Source organism: Trachurus japonicus, chromosome 11 (assembly GCF_045865225.1).
Source record: "Trachurus japonicus isolate A0001 chromosome 11, Traja_1.0".
Classification (NCBI taxonomy): Eukaryota; Metazoa; Chordata; class Actinopteri; order Carangiformes; family Carangidae; genus Trachurus; species Trachurus japonicus.
Genome location: NC_140917.1, coordinates 1,786,200 through 1,805,010, shown reverse-complemented (window position 1 = coordinate 1,805,010; position 18,811 = coordinate 1,786,200). Strand labels below are relative to the sequence as shown.

Here is an 18,811-nt window from a genome sequence, read left to right as displayed (position 1 = left end):
AAGTCGGAGATTCTTCTCTCGCTGAAAACTGAAATTTCGGCGGTGATAAAATCAGAAATGAAAAACGCACTTGCCGACGACTTCGACTTCCTTAAAAACGAGCTGCAGGCATTAAAAGCAGAAGTTAAAAATAACACGGCGGCGATTCACTCGGAGATCGACCAAGTGAAAACCACAGTCCGAGACATGGAGACCGGATTGTCAGCATGGTCAGACGAGGTGGTGACTTTGCAGACCACGGTGAACACCCTGAAGACGGAGGTGGCGGAGCTCCGAGACAAATGCGAGGACATGGAGGGAAGAGCGCGGCGGTGTAACATCAGAATACTGGGGCTGCCTGAGACGCCTGGATCAAGCTCCACGACATCGGTCTCAAAGCTGCTACGAGAGGCGCTGCAACTGGACAAGGATGTGCTCATTGATCGCTCACACAGAAGCCTGGCTCCAAGAAAACCCGGCGGGAAACCACGAGCGATAGTAGCCAAACTTCACTATTTCCAGGACTGTGTTGAGGTACTGAACCGGGCGCGCACCCGTGCTCCACTTCGGTACAACGGAGAGTCAGTTGCTATCTTCCCGGATTATACTACAAGAGTCGCCAAAGCCAGAGCTGCGTTCACCGAGGTCAGAAAGCTGCTCCACAACCGCCAGAACGTCCGGTTTGGCATACTGTTCCCAGCCCGTCTCCGTGTCACACACAACGGGGAAGAAAAGGAATTCACCGACGCAGAAAAAGCGATGACCTACGTGAGGAACCACATCATCCCCGCCGAGGAGCGTGAGTGAGACTGTTTTCGTGTTTTCAGCTATTCTGACAATACTTTATTTGTTTTCGTCCGTGGAAAGGCAGCTAAACTGGCTGCACCCAGTGGACTAATGTCACTGTTGTTAGACTGTTAAGTTTCACCAGCTTCTGCTGTCAAGGTTCAAAGTGGAAGACAAATGTAAAATGACTGGGCCAAGAGACCCCTTCTCTCTCTCCTTTCTTTGTCAATGCTGATTACCTTTATTCATAGGCTTACTGTAGCCTAATAGTTCTTTGATTTTGTTTTTCTTACAACTTAAAGGTTGCCTTATAGTGACAGGATTTGTCTGACTGAATATTTCTGTTGATTACAAAATGTAATTGTTTTAATTTTATATGATGGCTAATCCACAGTGTTTAATTTTAACACCTTTAAACTATTGATTCCATAAGAGATGTGGGGTTTAAATTATTTATTTTTATTTTTATTTTTTATTTTCTCTTACTTGAACACATAGCAGATGTTGTAGTACTACAATAACAATGCGCTGAACTGGTTTTCATGAAGCGTTCGATGGGAGCCTGAACAGTTGGCTCTATAGAGTTCCCCAACACAAACACATATGTGTGGATTTGTTCTTGAGGGGTACCATGTTTGCCTTGTTTCTCTAGGCACTAGGTGGGGTGGGGGAGGGTGGGATTATACCAGACTTGTTTATTTCTTGGATTTATTTTATGTATGTCTTTCTTACTTTCTATTTGCTCAGCCAGATGTAAATTTCAAGTGCACTAAATATCTTACTCAGTAGGTTATGACTGATCCTAATTCTACTAGAGGGCTGGTTGGACTCTCATCAGTGAACTTTGTGAGTTGGAACGTGAAGTCACTTAACCATCCAATTAAGAGAAAAAAGGTATTTACACACTTAAAACAACTTAAGACCGATATTGCGTTTCTTCAGGAGACGCATTTGCGCACAACGGACCTGTTCCGAATAAAAAGAGGATGGTCAGGACAAGTTTATCATTCTAATTTCCACACAAAGACTAGGGGGGCAGCCATCCTCATTGATAAAAATATACCATTTACAATGGCTAATGTCGATTCTGATTCTGCAGGGCGCTACATTATTGTGACAGGGCAACTTTTTTCATTTCCGGTCATCCTGGCCAATATTTATGCGCCAAACTGGGACAATCCAGAATTTTTTTCAAATTTTTTTTCTCGTCTACCAAACATGACATCACACCATCTTATCCTTGGTGGTGATATAAATTGTGTACTTTCCCCTACCTTAGATCGCAGTTCCTCCAAAACGACGTCCTTGTCTAAATCAGCACACACAATCCAGCTTTTTCTTAAAACATATGGTGTAGTGGATGTATGGCGATTTCGTAATCCCACTGCTAGAGCGTACTCCTTTTTCTCCCCAGTGCATAAGAGCTATTCTCGCATAGATACTTTTTTCCTGGATAAAAGACTTCTATCTTCTGTAACTAAGTGTGATTATGATGCCATAGTCATTTCAGATCATGGTCCGCTAACCACGAAAATCAGCATTCCTAACACACAAAATAGTTACCGCCCTTGGAGACTCAATCCTCTTCTCTTATCAGAAGAGTCTTTTACCAACTTTATTTCATCTGAAATACAATTTTTTCTTGACACTAATCAAACGCCAGGAATGTCATATTCAACTATATGGGAATCTTTAAAAGCTTATTTACGAGGCCAAATCATTTCTTATTGCGCAAATAAGAAGAAAACAAATACAGTGCGCCTTAAAGAACTAATGGATCAAATCCTGAAACTAGATATGTTATATAGCCATCAACCATCTCCTGACATAGTGAAAAAACGTCTGTCTTTGCAGACCGAATTTGATATCCTATCAACGCAACAGGCGGAATATCTTCTCTCCAAATCTAGACACGGATGCTATGAACATGGGGAAAAAATTGGACGTATTCTCGCACATCAGTTACGACAAAGAACTGCCAATCAGACTATACCTGCAATCAATGATGAACAAGGTTCAAAGTGTACAGATAGCCTCAAAATTAACTCCTGTTTTCAAAATTTCTATCAAGTATTATACACATCAGAATGTCAAACTGCACCCTCAGTGTTGGAGGATTTTTTAAGATCCCTACATGTTCCATCCGTAGACCCAAACATAGCTGATTCATTGGAGAAAGACTTCTCGGCCCTGGAAATAATATCTGCAATCAGATCTATGCAAAGCGGCAAGTCCCCAGGGCCGGACGGATATCCAACAGATTTCTTCAAAAAATTCTCAGACCAACTTGCCCCTTTACTAATGTCAGTTTTTGAAGAATCACTTTCACTTAAGACCCTACCTCTGACCATGCGCCAAGCAGTAATCTCTGTAATTCTCAAAAAAGGAAAAAAACCCTCTAGAGTGCAATTCATTCCGCCCAATCTCTCTCCTTAACACGGATGCAAAAATCCTTGCCAAGGTTCTGGCACGCCGACTAGAAGGGGTTCTGCCTTCCATTATATCACCTGACCAAACAGGCTTTATTAAGAACCGTTACTCTTTTTTCAATGTCAGACGCCTTTTTAACATCCTTTATAGCCCCTCTCCACCTGGTGTGCCAGAGGTCGTCCTCTCACTTGATGCTGAAAAGGCGTTCGACCGGGTGGAGTGGGGCTATCTTTTCAGCACACTGCAGAGGTTTGGATTTGGCAATAAATTCATATCATGGATCAGACTTTTATATACTTCTCCAATGGCTGCTGTTCGTACTAATAATAATTTGTCCCCTTTCTTCGAGCTTAAACGTGGTACAAGACAGGGATGCCCCATGTCACCGCTTCTTTTTGCGGTTGCAATGGAACCACTAGCTTTAGCTCTGAGGCAAAATACTGATATCAGAGGAATTCACCGAGCTGGGGAGGAGCACAAAGTCTCGCTTTATGCGGACGACATGCTACTATATATATCACAACCCCTTTTGAGTCTTCCTAAGCTAATGGTCTTACTAAAAGAATTTGGCAAACTATCCGGCTACAGGGTCAATGTTCAAAAAAGTGAGCTGATGCCTGTTGGCACTAGTAATGATGAGACATCCTTAAATTCACTCCCCTTTAAAATTAGCTTCAAAAAATTCAAATACCTCGGCATATGGATTACAGATAAACATAAAGATCTTTATGCTGCTAACTATCAGCCCCTGTTATCAAACTTAAATCAGGATATCGAACGATGGGATCCCCTGCCTCTCTCTCTGGGTGGAAGAATTAATACAGTAAAAATGAATATACTGCCCAAGTTTTTATATATATTCCAGTGCCTTCCCATCTTTTTAACTAAATCTTTTTTTACGAAATTGAATAATCAGATATCAAGTTTCATTTGGAACAAAAAACCGCCCCGGATAAAAAGAAGTGTACTTCAGAGACCTCGCTCAATGGGAGGAATGGCACTCCCTAATATCTTGTATTACTATTGGGCGGTTAACATTCGAGTACTGTTATATTGGATGGATAACGATAATGATAACACTGACACTGAATGGCTAAATCTGGAGGGGGCATCTGTAAATTCCACTTCTTTAAAAGCCTTACTGTGTTCTAAGTTGCCATTTACACAGCCCATTTCTAACTTTACCTCCAACCCTGTTGTTTTGCACTCAATCAAGATTTGGAACCAATTCAGAAGATCCTTTGCACTTACAGATCTTTCTCAGGCTGCCCCAATTACACTGAATCATATGTTTGTCCCATCATTAATAGATGGGGTCTTTGATATGTGGTCCAGAAGAGGTATGGTATCACTGTCTGATCTGTATATTGACGGCAGTTTTGCCTCCTTTGAACAGTTGGTACAAAAATATCACATTCCCAAATCACATTTTTATCGATATCTGCAACTTCGGAATTTTGTATTCTCAAACTTTATATGTTCTCCCTTACGTCCTCCAACTGGCCTGTTGGATTCAATTTTTGATTGTAAACTAGTCAGAAAACGAACCATTAGCACAATATACGAAATACTATATTCTCATAACTTGATGCCTTTGGACCTCCTCAAAAATAAATGGGAGACAGATTTAAATGAGCAAATCACAGACGACACTTGGCACAAAATAATACAGGGAATTTTTTCATCTTCCATCTGTCTTAGACATGCTGTTATTCAGTTTAAAATTGTACATCGTCTGCACTGGTCTAAAGTAAAACTCTCTAAGATCAATGCTGATATAGACCCCACTTGTGACAGATGCGGGCGAGATCCAGCCACTCTCCTACACATGTTCTGGACATGTCCAAAGCTTTGCGCTTTCTGGCAGCCCATCTTTGAGACCTTTTCTAAGATCTTTGCAAAAAGGCTTGCACCATCTCCATTCATTGCACTTTTTGGTGTAACTCAGATAGACTCCCATCTAGAGATGTGGGAAAGAATAATGGTGGCTTTCTGCTCTCTCCTAGCTAGGAGACTAATATTATTGAAATGGAAAGACCCAGCACCTCCAACATACAGCCATTGGGTTAGGGAAATCATGTACCATATCAAGTTGGAGAAGATCAGATACACAATCAGGGGGTCTACTAGAAAATTTTATAACATATGGCAGCCTTTCTTAATGTTTGTTGAAGATATGGAAGCAGACAATATAGCACTGTAAACCTCTGTTGTTGCCCTCAGTCATCTTTATTATTGTATTTATTTTTTGTTGTATATGTTGTTTGTTTGTTTTTTGTTATCTGGCTATATGAGTTCTGTATACTGAACTATGTATCTCATACTGTGAACTCTGTATGTCTGGTATTGTGGGGGGTGGATGGGATTTACGGTTTGTTTGTTTTTTTCTCCCTGTGTGTTCTGTTGTACTTATGTTAAATTGTAAACTATAACTTGTAAAACTAAATAAAAATACCTTGATCAAAAAAAGATCTAGGAGGAAGAAAAGACTTTTAAAGAACTTCAAGCCATTATAACTGTATATATAATATACATCTCCTCTGTGTTTGTTGAGTTTGTGTTTGTATGTGTCTATATATCAAACAGGTGAAACAACAACATCACTCACCTGCGTCGCCCGTCTGGAGCTTGTTACAGTAGCGTAGGAGACACTTGAGGTCAGTGAAGTGTTTGACCTCGCCCCGTATGTGGAGACTCTGCTTCAGTTCCCCCTGACGACCGCAGCTGTCGCACCTGGCGAGCTGCGGGAGAGAGAGCGGAGAGCGGAGAGCGGCGGTGAAGTGAGCAGATGAAAAACGTTCATTCAAAAATACATATTTCGAATAATGCTGGTGGCAGCTAAAAAAGCCATCGCCAGAAAACGGCTTAAAACTGATGCACCAAAAATGGAGGATTGGGTCGAGGTAACGCTCAATATTTATAGAATGGAGAAGCTGACTTTCTCAACTAGACTAAAAACAGAGACTTTTAAAAATTATTGGGAAAACTGGGTTAATTTTGTGTCTCCACTGAGAACAGACTTTGTGCAGTAAGGACAATGTGTATGGTAGATGACTGATCCCCTTGGTTCAGGCTACAAATGTGTTCATTGTTCATATGTTTATTATGTTGTTTACCCTCCAACAGGAGAAAAGGGACGATGTAAGAGAGATGTGAAAATAAGGACAGGAGTGAAAAAGTGTTTCTTTTATTTCTTCACATTTACTCTACGGTAACTTTCTGTGAGAATGTATGTTTATATACTGTATGTCTCTGCTCCCTGGTGGAGAAGTTGTTGTATACTGTTTGAAAATTGTATATGTGGCAAAAAAGATGATAACTATGTCCTGGTGTAAGCCATTACCCCCAACCGTTGATCAATGGAAAGAAAGACTTCTCAGGGTATACACAATGGAAAAAAATAACAGCAAAGCTCAACCTTGACATGGCCTTATTCAAGAGGAGGTGGAATCCACTAATTACTTACTTTGGACTAACATTACAGGACATCTACATGATTCAGCATAGACACCTACAGGCCTGGACCCTCAAAAGTAAAAGGGTGTATTTCTGTTCTTATTATTTCATTTCATGAGTATCAATCACCATGGAAATTCTACTCAATTTGACTTTTACATAATTATCAATATTTTTATTATCTATTCAACCATTTATTTTAACTTTCAGACCTCTGACACTGTCATAAGAATATGGAATAACCTTGCCGATAGGTTCTCTGTTCATGCTGTTCCTATTTTTGGCCTTTTCTACTTTTTTTACTCAGATATGGAACAAAAGAATTTAAAGCTTTTAACAAGAACAATTCTGTAAGTGTGTTTAAGTATGTAAAGCTTGAAATATCAATAAAGACATTTGTTCAAAAAAAAAAAAAAAAAAAAGAAAATTGTATAATGTGAAATGTTAAATATTGATATGTGGAATCAATAAAAAACGTTAATTAAAAAAAAGAAAAGAAAAGTGTTCATATTCAGACTTTGTCCCGTGCGGCGGCGGCGGCGGCGGCGGCGGCTTGGACCTACGTGGCAGTAGAGCAGGTTGAAGATCTTGTTGCAGTGCTCGGAGCAGAACTCCTCCTCTCTGCCGTCGTACGTGGACGTCACCAGCGTCCTGGAGGTGCAGCGACAGAGCGCGCACAAGCCGCAGTGTTTCCCCCACTCCCTCGCCAGCTCGTGACGGAAGAGCACGAAGCAGCCTGGAGGAAAGCAGCAGAGTCTTCGTTTACACAACTTCTTACATCCAACAACACAACAAACACTCGGCCCTTCATCCTTCTTTTTTCTTTTATTGTGCAACACAAGTGACAGACATAAAGCAAACATAAAGACATGACACAGCACTAGACAATTAAGAGTAGCTAATGAAAAAGAAGAAAGAAAAGGAAAGAGAGAGAGAGAAGGAAAAGGGGAGGGGGTAGATATATTAAAGGGATAGTTCAACATTTTGGCAAATTGGCCCGTTGCCATAATCCCTATAGTCATACCAGTAGGTTTGTTACCTTTAATTGTCGGTGCAAGCTATTTTTAGAACGGCGGAGCAGAGCCGTGAGCTGCTCAGAGCTACGCTACGGAGGCTCATTATGGGATTTCTTGGTTTCCCTCATCAAACTCATCAAATACACAATCCAACAACTCCACAACGCTCTGGTGGACAAGTTGTGACCTGCACATTCACCACGCTATGAGATAATAACACAACGTTACCACACAGAGTTGTTTTAGAGGGAAATTCATGTAAAACCACTGATGCACGTTGCCTTCAGGGACAGTTTTTCATCATCAGTCTCTGTATTTCCCTCTACAACAACTCTGTCTGGTAATGTTGTGTTATTATCTCATAGCGTGGTGAATGTGCAGCTCACAACTTGTCCACCAGAGCGTTGTGGAGTTGTTGGATTGTGTATTTGATGAGTTTGATGAGGTGAAACCAAGAAATCCCATAATGAGCCTCTGTAGCGTAGCTCTGAGCAGCTCACGGCTCTGCTCCGCCGTTCTAAAAATAGCTTGCACCGACAATTAAAGGTAACGAACCTACTGCTATGACTATAGGGATTATGGTGATGGGCCAATTTGCCAAAATGTTGAACTATCCCTTTAAGGTAGCTTGTGATAAGAGAGAACAAAACACATGATGGAGAGAAAGAAAAGTAAAGAAAACAAAAGAACATCGGCAATCAGTCAATCATTCATTTTTCGTCCCCTTCCCTGCTTCTTCCCCAACACATAGATAATGGAATAACACAAAACAGTAGGGATCATCTAAGTGTTTGTGTATGTAAATGTGTGTGAGAGAGATAGAGTGTGTCTGTATACATGTGATGTAGCTTTATATATACATATATATATATATATGTATATATAAAAAAAACAAGGAGATGAAAGATGATCCTTCTTTGATCCGTGTCCTCACCGTCGCTGCAGAAGTTCAAGTCTTTGTTGTCCACTCTCTTCACGTCGTTGATGATTCTCTCATTTTTACAGAACTCACACCGGCCCACGATGACGTTGATCCTCTTAAAGTCCTGAGAGCAGGACGGGCTGCACAGGAAGCTCGTTTTGTTCTGTGGACGCACAAAGAAATAGGTCTTTCCTGTACTGTATTAGGATGATAACATAAAGCACTGACAAATAAGCCTAAACATTGATGTAGAACTCTGTAACACTGTGTACACTCATCATCACTCACGCAGCTTCATGCTCTCTCTCCCTGTGTGATCATCTGGGAAGCAGACAGTCTGAGGTTGGAGTTTATATTTGAAATGCACCGATGACAGACAGGTCTCCACTGTACGTCTTGACCACATCGTAGAGGAAAACTCAGCCGCGATGTGCACCTTTTTTTATTTTTATTAGGCGCTCCAGTATACTGCAGCTTTATGCAGGAGGACACGCGGTGCTACAGCTGATCCAATGTATTTATCTGAGCTTGGTCACATAGAGGCACCGGGACGCCAATGTCATTGTTTTATATGATGATTTTTTTTTTAAATCATTCTTTCTATAAATTATTGTTGTGTGATGTTTATATTCCTCTTGTTTTATTCTGTTTTTTCTCTTTTATCCTGTTGCTATTTGTTGCTGCTGCTGCACAAATGTAAATTTCCCCACTGTGGGACAAATAAAGGAATCTTAACTTAACTTATTTTTAATTTTTTAAGGGTTGAGAGTGAGCCAGGGCAGACTACATTTCAATACATTGACTGCACATTGTACTTTTTAATGTATATGACAAATAAACTAAACTAAGGAGGAGAAAAGGCCCAAACAGAGAGGTTTTTAATGCTCTTTGAGAGGCTTGTAGACAAAATTGGTAGGGGTCCTGTTGTGTTCAGTGTTCAGATGTGTTAATTTATGTATTTATATATTAATAATTGGTATTTATTTTTGATTCAGAAAGGTTTTGTTATTTATATTGTTTTTGCCTCTTTGATATGTTCAAATTTTGAATAAATAAAAAATAAACTTTTTCATGGGTGAAAGAGAATATGAATCATCAATCATCATACCAACACACTAATTACTTTTACATTTAGTCATTTAGCAGATGCTTTAATCCAAAGTGACTTACAAGGGAGAATATTGATCATTGTATGTCTAGATCGTTATAAAAGAAACCATCACCATGTTGTCAAAATAGAATCAAAGTTTATTAGAAGTGTAGAGAATTATACAAAAACAAGAACCACATGTCCACAATAATAAATAAAGACATATTTATTTAAGACAGCTTTCTGCTAAATTTTAGCACACTTTTTATTAACTTTATTAACTTTTAATTAAGCTTGCACTGTAGCACTTTGAGATTGCTTAAAGGGACAACGAGGAGTTTTGGAAAAGCGAAGTGTTTTGAAATTGAAATTCTTTGACCGGTGCAAGACAGACTCATGTTTTCATTCATCAAGAATTAAAGTCAGAGGTTGGAAGACGATCACATACCGTCGTAGTTCCCACCATAAACGGAGATTCGGCGGCGTTATTCTCATGACTCGCCACGAAACCGAAAGTAAAGAAACGCTGGTCGACTCGCCCAGCATTTCCACCACCACTAATAATAACAAAATAACCATAGAGACAAAACCATAGATTTATCTAAAATGGACCATTAACAAGTGGTAACGTAGATTCATCCACATTAATATGAGACTTTTTTATAACCAAATAGAAACTCCTCGTTGTCCCTTTAAATGTAAAGTGCATTAGAATGTATTATTATTATTACAATAGAACAGCACAAAAAAACATGTGCATGTAAGAAGAGTTAAACTATTTACATTGGTCATCGAATGTCATTTCATTTCATTTCATTTCATAACCTTTATTTAAACTCGGAGATATACTGAGGAGTAACCTCATGTGAATGTGAGGGACTTATGAGTCGATCTGAGCAGCGAGCCAGTCCCTCGTGGTGTTCCCTGGTGTTTCGTGTTCCTCAGCAGCTTCTTGTAGTGGCGGTTCTGGGTCCAGGATGTCACGTGCCACATCAACATCTGGCTCCACGACATCTCCATTGTCCAGACAGACGTTGTGCAGGAAGGCACAGGATGCTATGACCTGCGGTGCAAATGTGGGACTGGCCTTCAGGTCGCCGAACAGACTGGACCTCCAACGAGTCTTCATGGCGCCAAAGGCTCTCTGGACAACCGAACGCGCCCTCGATTGGTGATAGTTGAATCTCCTCTGTGCTCGGCCATTCACGGGCTCCCTGTATGGAGTGATGAGGCAGATCGGTGTCTCCAAACAGGGATACCCACCATCTCCCAGGATGAAGTATCCGTTGGGTGGATACTCTCTGGTCAAATAGAAATCGCTGCTTTTTAAGATGCGTGTGCCATGTACAGACCCTGGATATTCAACAAAAACATCCAAAAACTTCCCGGCGCTGTCACAGATGGCTTGCATGTTGATGGAGTAAAAGCCTTTGTAATTTAAATAGTCCAGGGGACGGTACGACGGGTGCTTAATTCTGACGTGACAACCGTCAACGGCGCCGACGGCTCTGTTGAAGACGGGCGACCCAGAAAGCTCAGCGAAACCATTTGCCACAGTGTCCAGGTCGGCCGGCTTTGGAAAGGCAATGGCTTTGTGGAGATTGTCCCAAATGAACTGTGCCACCTTGTGTACAATTCTGTGGACGGTGGAATGGGGCACACTAAAAGCACGAGACACCACAGGGTAAGAAAGTCCATGGGCAAGCCAATAGACGTAGATGAGGACTTCCAGTTCATTGCCCCAGCCGTGGCGCTGCTCTGTCTGCATCAGGCGCTGCAGGGCACACACGGCCCGTCTGCTTAATCTGAACTCCTGTTTTATCTCCAAGTCCGCATTAAACCAGAGGCGTAGGATGGGAACATCGCTGTTTAACACACAGTAGGTAGCTGGACGGTCACTCTGGAAAACAATGAAAAACAACCAACATTATTGCATCAGTCATGGCCCAACAACACCAGTTTGATCTACATGCATGATCAATTAATATATAGCAGGGGTGTGACGATACACTCATCTCACGAGACGAGACGGGACACGAAATTGGGTTCACAGGAACCAGACGAGACAAGATTTTAATAAAACTATGACAAAACATATGACTGGACCAACAGACTTTTATTTAACCGAGTTGCACATGCATTTTGAAATGTTTTATTATAACTCTTTACATGCATGATGTAAGCATGAGCTTTTAATAAACTTCTTCTTCCACAAACTGAAACTGAAAACTAAAATGTATCAGACGGACAAACAGTCTAATGGGGGGCGGATAACAATTTAGTGTGATTTAGCCCATATGTTTATTGCTGTCACAACACCTGACCTGTCCACGTGCCCGTGTGTGTGTAAGTGCGTGTGTGTGTGTGTGTGTGCACGCGCGCGCGAAAGAGTTGCGGCCGCCACAGAGTCGTTAATTAATGGGAAACGCTGGATGCGCTGGTTGATAAGTTTTGTTTTTTACTGAGGAGGAACTATGAAGAACTCAGCACCTAAACCGAGTCGAGTAGAGTTACTGTAATGCTAACTGGTGGTGGAAACCCCGCTATACTACTATACTATACTATACTATACTATACTATACTATACTATACTATAATATACAATACTATACTATACTATACTATACTATACTATACTATAATATCGTTGAGTTTAATCTCGCGAGATCTCGTGGGAAGAGATCTCGTCACATATGCCAGTCATACGTGATGACTATGACCGGCACTCAGGCACGTATGACTGGTATGAATGGAAGTTGTTGTCATGTATCCATGGCAACATACTGTTACAGTCGGTATAAGAAAGTTGGTGTTTTTACAACGTTAACAAACAGACTAAAATAGTTGAATTCACATGTTTAAGGTTTACTTTCACCTCCAGAGAGGCTTAACAATGACAATTTAAATATTTTAACAAATCAACATACCTGAAACAAGTCCACATAGCTAAGAAAACGGCGAATGCGTCTTCTTTTCGCCACATTTCTTCTCTGTTCATTGGTCAGACGTAGATATAGAAACACAGCCAGCGCGACAGGCAACACAACAGCTGGAACCACCAGCATTTTTTCTGAATGAAAATAGTAGCACGCTCCACCGGTAGAATTGTCAACATGTGACGTATGTTATCACGTTCACTACGTTCACTACGCTAGCGGTGTCCCATTTCCATAGGGAAAGATTTTCAGCCACTTCCCTCAACGAGGGGAATTTACGGCTGAGGGAACTCAAAACCAAGTGGAAGTTTTAAGGGGGAGAAATGGGACAGGGCCTTAAAGGTTGGGTCTGGAGTTTTGTGCCCAAAAATAAACATTAGGCTTGTACAAATGAAATCCGTCTTAATCATCAGCTATGGGCTTCTAGTCCTGTGTGGACTGTATTTTGGTCTTTTGCTTTGTTTTGTTCAGGTTTTGTTGTGCACATGGACGTTTCTGGGTGGAGCTAGAGCGTCGCGAGAGAGCATAGATATCTATGGCGAGAGAGTCGGTGTTTTCTCTCCAGCCAATGACGGAGCTCAGGTGAAGCTACGAGGCTCAAGGCTGCTAGCCGCACTAGCTGTTTCTGATGCTAACGAGTCTCTCTCTCAGCAGCAGCAGTCAGGACAACAAAGAAAAATAAATCACCGACACTGGTAACAAGTATTAGGGCCGTTGTAGTGAGCTAGCTCGATGCTAAATTCGGCTAGCGGTAGCGGTTAGCATCCGCCGCTAACACCGTCTTCCCAGCTCACCACAACGGCATAAAAACATAACACGGAGGCTCCCAGTGTTGGTGACGGTCGGCTATCGGCCCACAGCTCCAGAGCTTCACTCGGACTGTATTTCCTTTCCTTTGTTGTCATGACAACTGCTGCTGTCTGGGGCAGGAGGCTACACAGCTTAGCCCCGAGAGGAGGGGCCCAGTTTCAATATTTTGTTTAGCTACAAACTGCAACGAGCAAAACTCCAGACCCTACCTTTAAACTACATAATCCTGCATAACTGTAGTTCCTTTTTAAGCCACTGTATGTAATTTTTCACTGCTGCCAAATGTTGTGTTTACACTTGATGCTCTCACATTGAACTGGACTCACTAAAAAGCACCATTACAGGGCGGAGCTGGGAATTAAACTGCTGCTCATCACGAAGGGACTTGAACAGCACAGGGAAGAAGCCAGAGGTCTGAGGTCTGAGGTTATTTCTGCTGCTGTGACGTTTTTCGAACAAGCTGAGCGGACTCACCTTCGTCTGCACGACGCTGGGCGTATTTTCTATGACGCCTTGACACCCGGCGCACCGCAGTTTGTCCGGTGGATTCAGGAAATCACTCTGGGTTTGTTCAGAAGCGGCGGTCGCGTCTTTTTGCCTCTCCTGCGGGAACAAAATAAAATAAAAAGATTGAAAGATGTGATTTATATAATATAAGACAGAAACAATCTTTATAAGACAGCACTTGTTACTGGTGTTAATTCTGTTGGTTGTGTAAATTAATGTCACTTTCAAGACCAATATGTGCTTCATACATAACTATTTTTTTTTATATTTCATTGTTGTCACTACTTCTAGTGAATTATTCTGAGCAAGGGGATGAATTAAGTATAAAATAAAATAAACAAGGTATTAAAATACAAGTTAAAAGTCTGTCTTTATCTTTATTGGTCTACACATGTATAAATATTCCAGATTATCATACGTGTGGACGATAAGATGTGATGGAAAGTTGCAAGAGACTAGGCAAAGATTATGTCACATTGATCCATTAAAAAAAAAGGAAAAACTAAAATCATGAAAACAGAAAAGAAGAGATGATGAAAAAGGAAAATGAAGAAGATAAAGGATAAGGATTAAGGACCAGAGCAAGGTCAGCTTCAAAAAAACAGGTGAAGAAACACCTAATGGCAGCTCACAAAAGGTTGTAGTGTACCCATAAATGATCTATTTCCTGTGTGTCGCTGTATCTGAGTGTGTGTTTTGACACTGTATATGTGTGAGGATTCCCCACAAAATCACATGTGTCTCTATATCTGATTAGATGTTTAGATTATTGGCTACATCCTGTTACTTTTACATACTGTATGTTGTCTATGTAAATCTCTTGTTATGTTTTGATTGTGTATTTCTGAATTGTATTTTTATTTTTATCCTATTACTTGATATGTTGCGGTAAAAAAAAAAAAAAAAGAAGGATCGTTGATTCGGTGGAAACCCGGCTTCACAGGTGGGGTTAGGGCACAGAGTAACTTGTGGTGCAACAGATCACAGCTGATCCGTGATCAGCACACAAGTGGTCCGCGGATCGATCAATTAAAAAAAAAAAAAGGTGTGTGTGTAGAGTGGGGACGCATACGCGCACCGTGGCAGCCGAATGAACGGGCAATTTAACAAAAACTCTGCTTGTATATTTGAAGCTGCAGCTTTACTTTGTGCACAACAATAACTGCATGTTGTTTTATCAACATGTGTACTACTCTGAACGTCGCGACGCACCACGTTAATTTGCCTCATTAAAAACATTCGAACGTCAGTTTCCACCATCGAATGTTCTCATTTTGACTAACATTCGAATTTTATTCGAATAGCGAAGTTCGTTCTGACCGCCCTAATAGTGAGTGCTGAAAGATCTACAAGTACATTCCAAAAAAACCCAAGTGTCTTTTAAAATAGTGGTTCCTAACCTTTGTTGGTCAGTTTTTTTTTTTTTAATTTTTCAATTAGCCTACTAGACATTTCAGGTGTATTTAATTTTTTTTTTTTTATAACTCATTCCACCAAATACCGTATGTTGCTTTTTTTTTTGCAGTATCAGACCTGCTGATGGTTATTAGATAGTTATTAATTATGTGTAGTCGTCATGCTGGTCCCATCATACACAACGATGTGTGTTGTCAATGAACAAGCAGCTCTACAGAACCAGGATGTAAGAAGCTGCTGCATGTTTAAACATCAAACAGCATCTCCTTCATTCTCCTGGTAGTAATAGATTACATTTATATAGTGCTTTTCACCCAACACCCAAAGTGCTTTACAGCAACCATTATTCATTCATACCACATTCACACCAGTGATGGTAAACTAGGTGTAGCCACAGTTGCCAATGTGCACCAAACCACCACCATCATTCATACACATCCACATGAGGAAAGGTGGGTAAGGTGTCTTGCCCAAGGACACTACGACAGAGACTGGGACAGAGCGGGATTCGAACCGCCAACCCTCTGGTTACTGGACGACCCGCTCTACCGCCTAGCAGGCTGTTTAAAGCTGTACAGAAATGGCTGTTTGTCCTGTTTGTCGTGCCGAGTTGTCACGAGCTGCAACACGAGTTTACCTGAGTAAGGAAAACGAATTTGATTGGTCGTTATCGAGCGGGCGGGATATTCAAAGCTTGGGGCGAGACCGAGCTCCGTGTGTGTATCTCAGATGTTTGAATGACGGATTATGGATCCAATATCAGTGGCTGGTGAATCGTGTACAGGATGACGTATAATCTGTGCGCATTATCCAATGCGAAAAAAAACCCACCACACTTTCATCCATCCATCCATCCATTTTCATCCGCTTATCCGGAGTCGGGTCGCGGGGGCAGCAGTCGGAGCAGGGATCCCCAGACTTCCCTCTCCCTTGACACTTCCTCCAGCTCTTCCGGGGGGACCCCAAGGCGTTCCCAGGCCAGCCGAGTGACATAGTCACTCCAGGCGTCCAGGGGGCATCCTATACAGGTGCCCGAGCCACCTCAGCTGGCTCCTCTCGATGTGGAGGAGCAGCGGCTCTACTCCGAGCTCCTCCCGGGTGACAGAGTTCCTCACCCTATCTCTAAGGGAGCACCCGCCACGGAGGAAACTCATTTCGGCCGCTTGTATCCGGGATCCCGTTCTTTCGGTCATGACCCAGAGTTCATGACCATAGGTGAGGGTGGGAACGTAGATCGACCGGTAAATCGAGAGCTTTGCCTTTCGGCTCAACTCCTTCTTCACCACGACGGACCGATACAATGACCGCATTACTGCGGCCGCCGCACCGATCCGCCTGTCGATCTCGCGCTCCGTTCTCCCCTCACTCGTGAACAAGACCGAGATACTTAAACTCCTCCACCTGAGGCAGGAACTCTCCCCCGACCTGGAGGGTGCAAGCCACCTTTTTCCGGTCGAGAACCATGGCCTCGGACTTAGAGGTGCTGATTCTCATCCCAGCTGCTTCACACTCGGCTGCAAACCGCCCCAGTGCATGCTGAAGGTCATGCCTCGAGGGAGCCAACAAGACCACATCATCCGCAAAAAGCAGAGATGAAATCAAGTGGCTCCCGAACCGTACCCCCTCCGGCCCTTGGCTGCGCCTAGAAATTCTGTCCATAAAAATAATGAACAGAACCGGTGACAAAGGGCAGCCCTGCCGGAGTCCAACACGCACCGGGAACAGGTCTGACTTACTGCCGGCAATGCGAACCAAGCTCCTGCTCCGGTCATACAGGGACCGTACAGCCCTCAGCAGAGGGCCTCCGACCCCATACTCTCGGAGCACCTCCCACAGGATGCCACGTGGGACACGGTCGAAAGCCTTCTCCAAGTCCACAAAACACATGTGGACTGGTTGGGCAAACTCCCATGAGCCCTCGAGCACCCTGCGGAGGGTATAGAGCTGGTCCAGTGTTCCACGGCCAGGACGAAAACCGCATTGTTCCTCCTGAATCCGAGGTTCGACTATTGGCCGAATTCTCCTCTCCAGCACCCTGGAATAGACTTTCCCCGGGAGCCTGAGGAGTGTGATCCCCCGGTTGTTGGAGCACACCCTCCGGTCCCCCTTTTTGAAGAGAGGGACCACCACCCTGGTCTGCCAGTCCAGAGGCACTGTCCCCGACTGCCACGCGATGCTGCAGAGGCGTGTCAGCCACGACAGCCCTGCAACATCCAGAGACTTGAGGTACTCAGGGCGGATCTCATCCACCCCCGGTGCCTTGCCACTGAGGAGCTTCCGGACTACCTCAGTGACATCAGCTTGGGTGATGAATGAATCAACCTCTGAATCCTCAGCCTCTGCGTCCTCGACGGAAGGCGTGCCAGTGGGATTGAGGAGATCCTCGAAGTATTCCTTCCACCGTCCGACGATATCCCCAGTCGAGGTCAACAGCTCCCCTCCTCCACTGTAAACAGTGTTGGCGGAGCACTGCTTCCCCCTCCTGAGGCGTCGGATGGTTTGCCAGAATTTCCTCGAGGCTGACCGGTAGTCCTCCTCCATGGCCTCCCCAAACTTTTCCCAGACCCGAGTTTTTGCTTCCGTGACCGCCCGGGCTGCCGTCCGCTTGGCCTGCCGGTACCCGTCAGCTGCCTCGGGAGTCCCCCGAGCTAGCCAGGCTCGGTAGGACTCCTTCTTCAGCTTGACAGCATCCCTTACTTCCGGGGTCCACCACCGGGTTCGGGGATTGCCGCCGCGACAGGCGCCAGAGACCTTACGGCCACAGCTCCGGATGGCCGCGTCAACAATGGAAGTGGAGAACATGGTCCATTCAGACTCAATGTCTCCGGCTTCCCTCGGAATCTGGTCAAAGCTCTCCCGGAGGTGGGAGTTGAAGACCTCCCTGACAGGGGATTCTGCCAGACGTTCCCAGCAGACCCTCACGATACGCTTGGGTCTGCCAAGTCTGACCAGCTTCTTTCCCTGCCAGCGGATCCAACTCACCACCAGGTGGTGATCAGTTGACAGCTCAGCCCCTCTCTTCACCCGAGTGTCCAAGACATACGGCCGGAGGTCAGATGACACGACTACAAAGTCGATCATTGACCTCCGGCCTAGGGTGTCCTGGTGCCACGTGCACTGATGGACACCCTTATGCCTGAACATGGTGTTCGTTATGGACAAACTGTGGCTAGCACAGAAGTCCAATAACAAAACACCGCTCGGGTTCAGATCGGGGAGGCCGTTCCTCCCAATCACACCTCTCCAGGTAACACTGTCGCTGCTCACGTGAGCGTTGAAGTCCCCCAGCAGAATGATGGAGTCCCCGGTTGGAGCACTTTCCAGCACCCCTCCCAGGGCCTCCAGGAAGGCCGGGTACTCTGCACTGCCGTTCGGTCCGTAGGCCGAGACAACAGTGAGAGACCTATCCCCAACCCGAAGGCGCAGGGAAACGACCCTCTCGTTCAGTGGGGAGAACTCCAAC

General features: G+C 43.6%; 1 protein-coding gene across 1 annotated transcript in view; it reads right to left on the bottom strand.

Moving 5' to 3' along the window:
* Nucleotides 1-18,811, bottom strand: part of LOC146977878 (uncharacterized) — a 92,397-nt gene that overhangs the window by 31,768 nt on the left and 41,818 nt on the right. The window contains exons 32-36 of the mRNA XM_085790527.1: nucleotides 13,900-14,028; nucleotides 10,563-11,579; nucleotides 8,602-8,752; nucleotides 7,215-7,387; nucleotides 5,804-5,936 (exon numbers count right to left, since the gene is read on the bottom strand). Coding sequence (XP_085646653.1) covers nucleotides 5,804-5,936; nucleotides 7,215-7,387; nucleotides 8,602-8,752; nucleotides 10,563-11,579; nucleotides 13,900-14,028 — 1,603 coding nt within the window. The remainder of the gene's footprint in view (nucleotides 1-5,803; nucleotides 5,937-7,214; nucleotides 7,388-8,601; nucleotides 8,753-10,562; nucleotides 11,580-13,899; nucleotides 14,029-18,811) is intronic.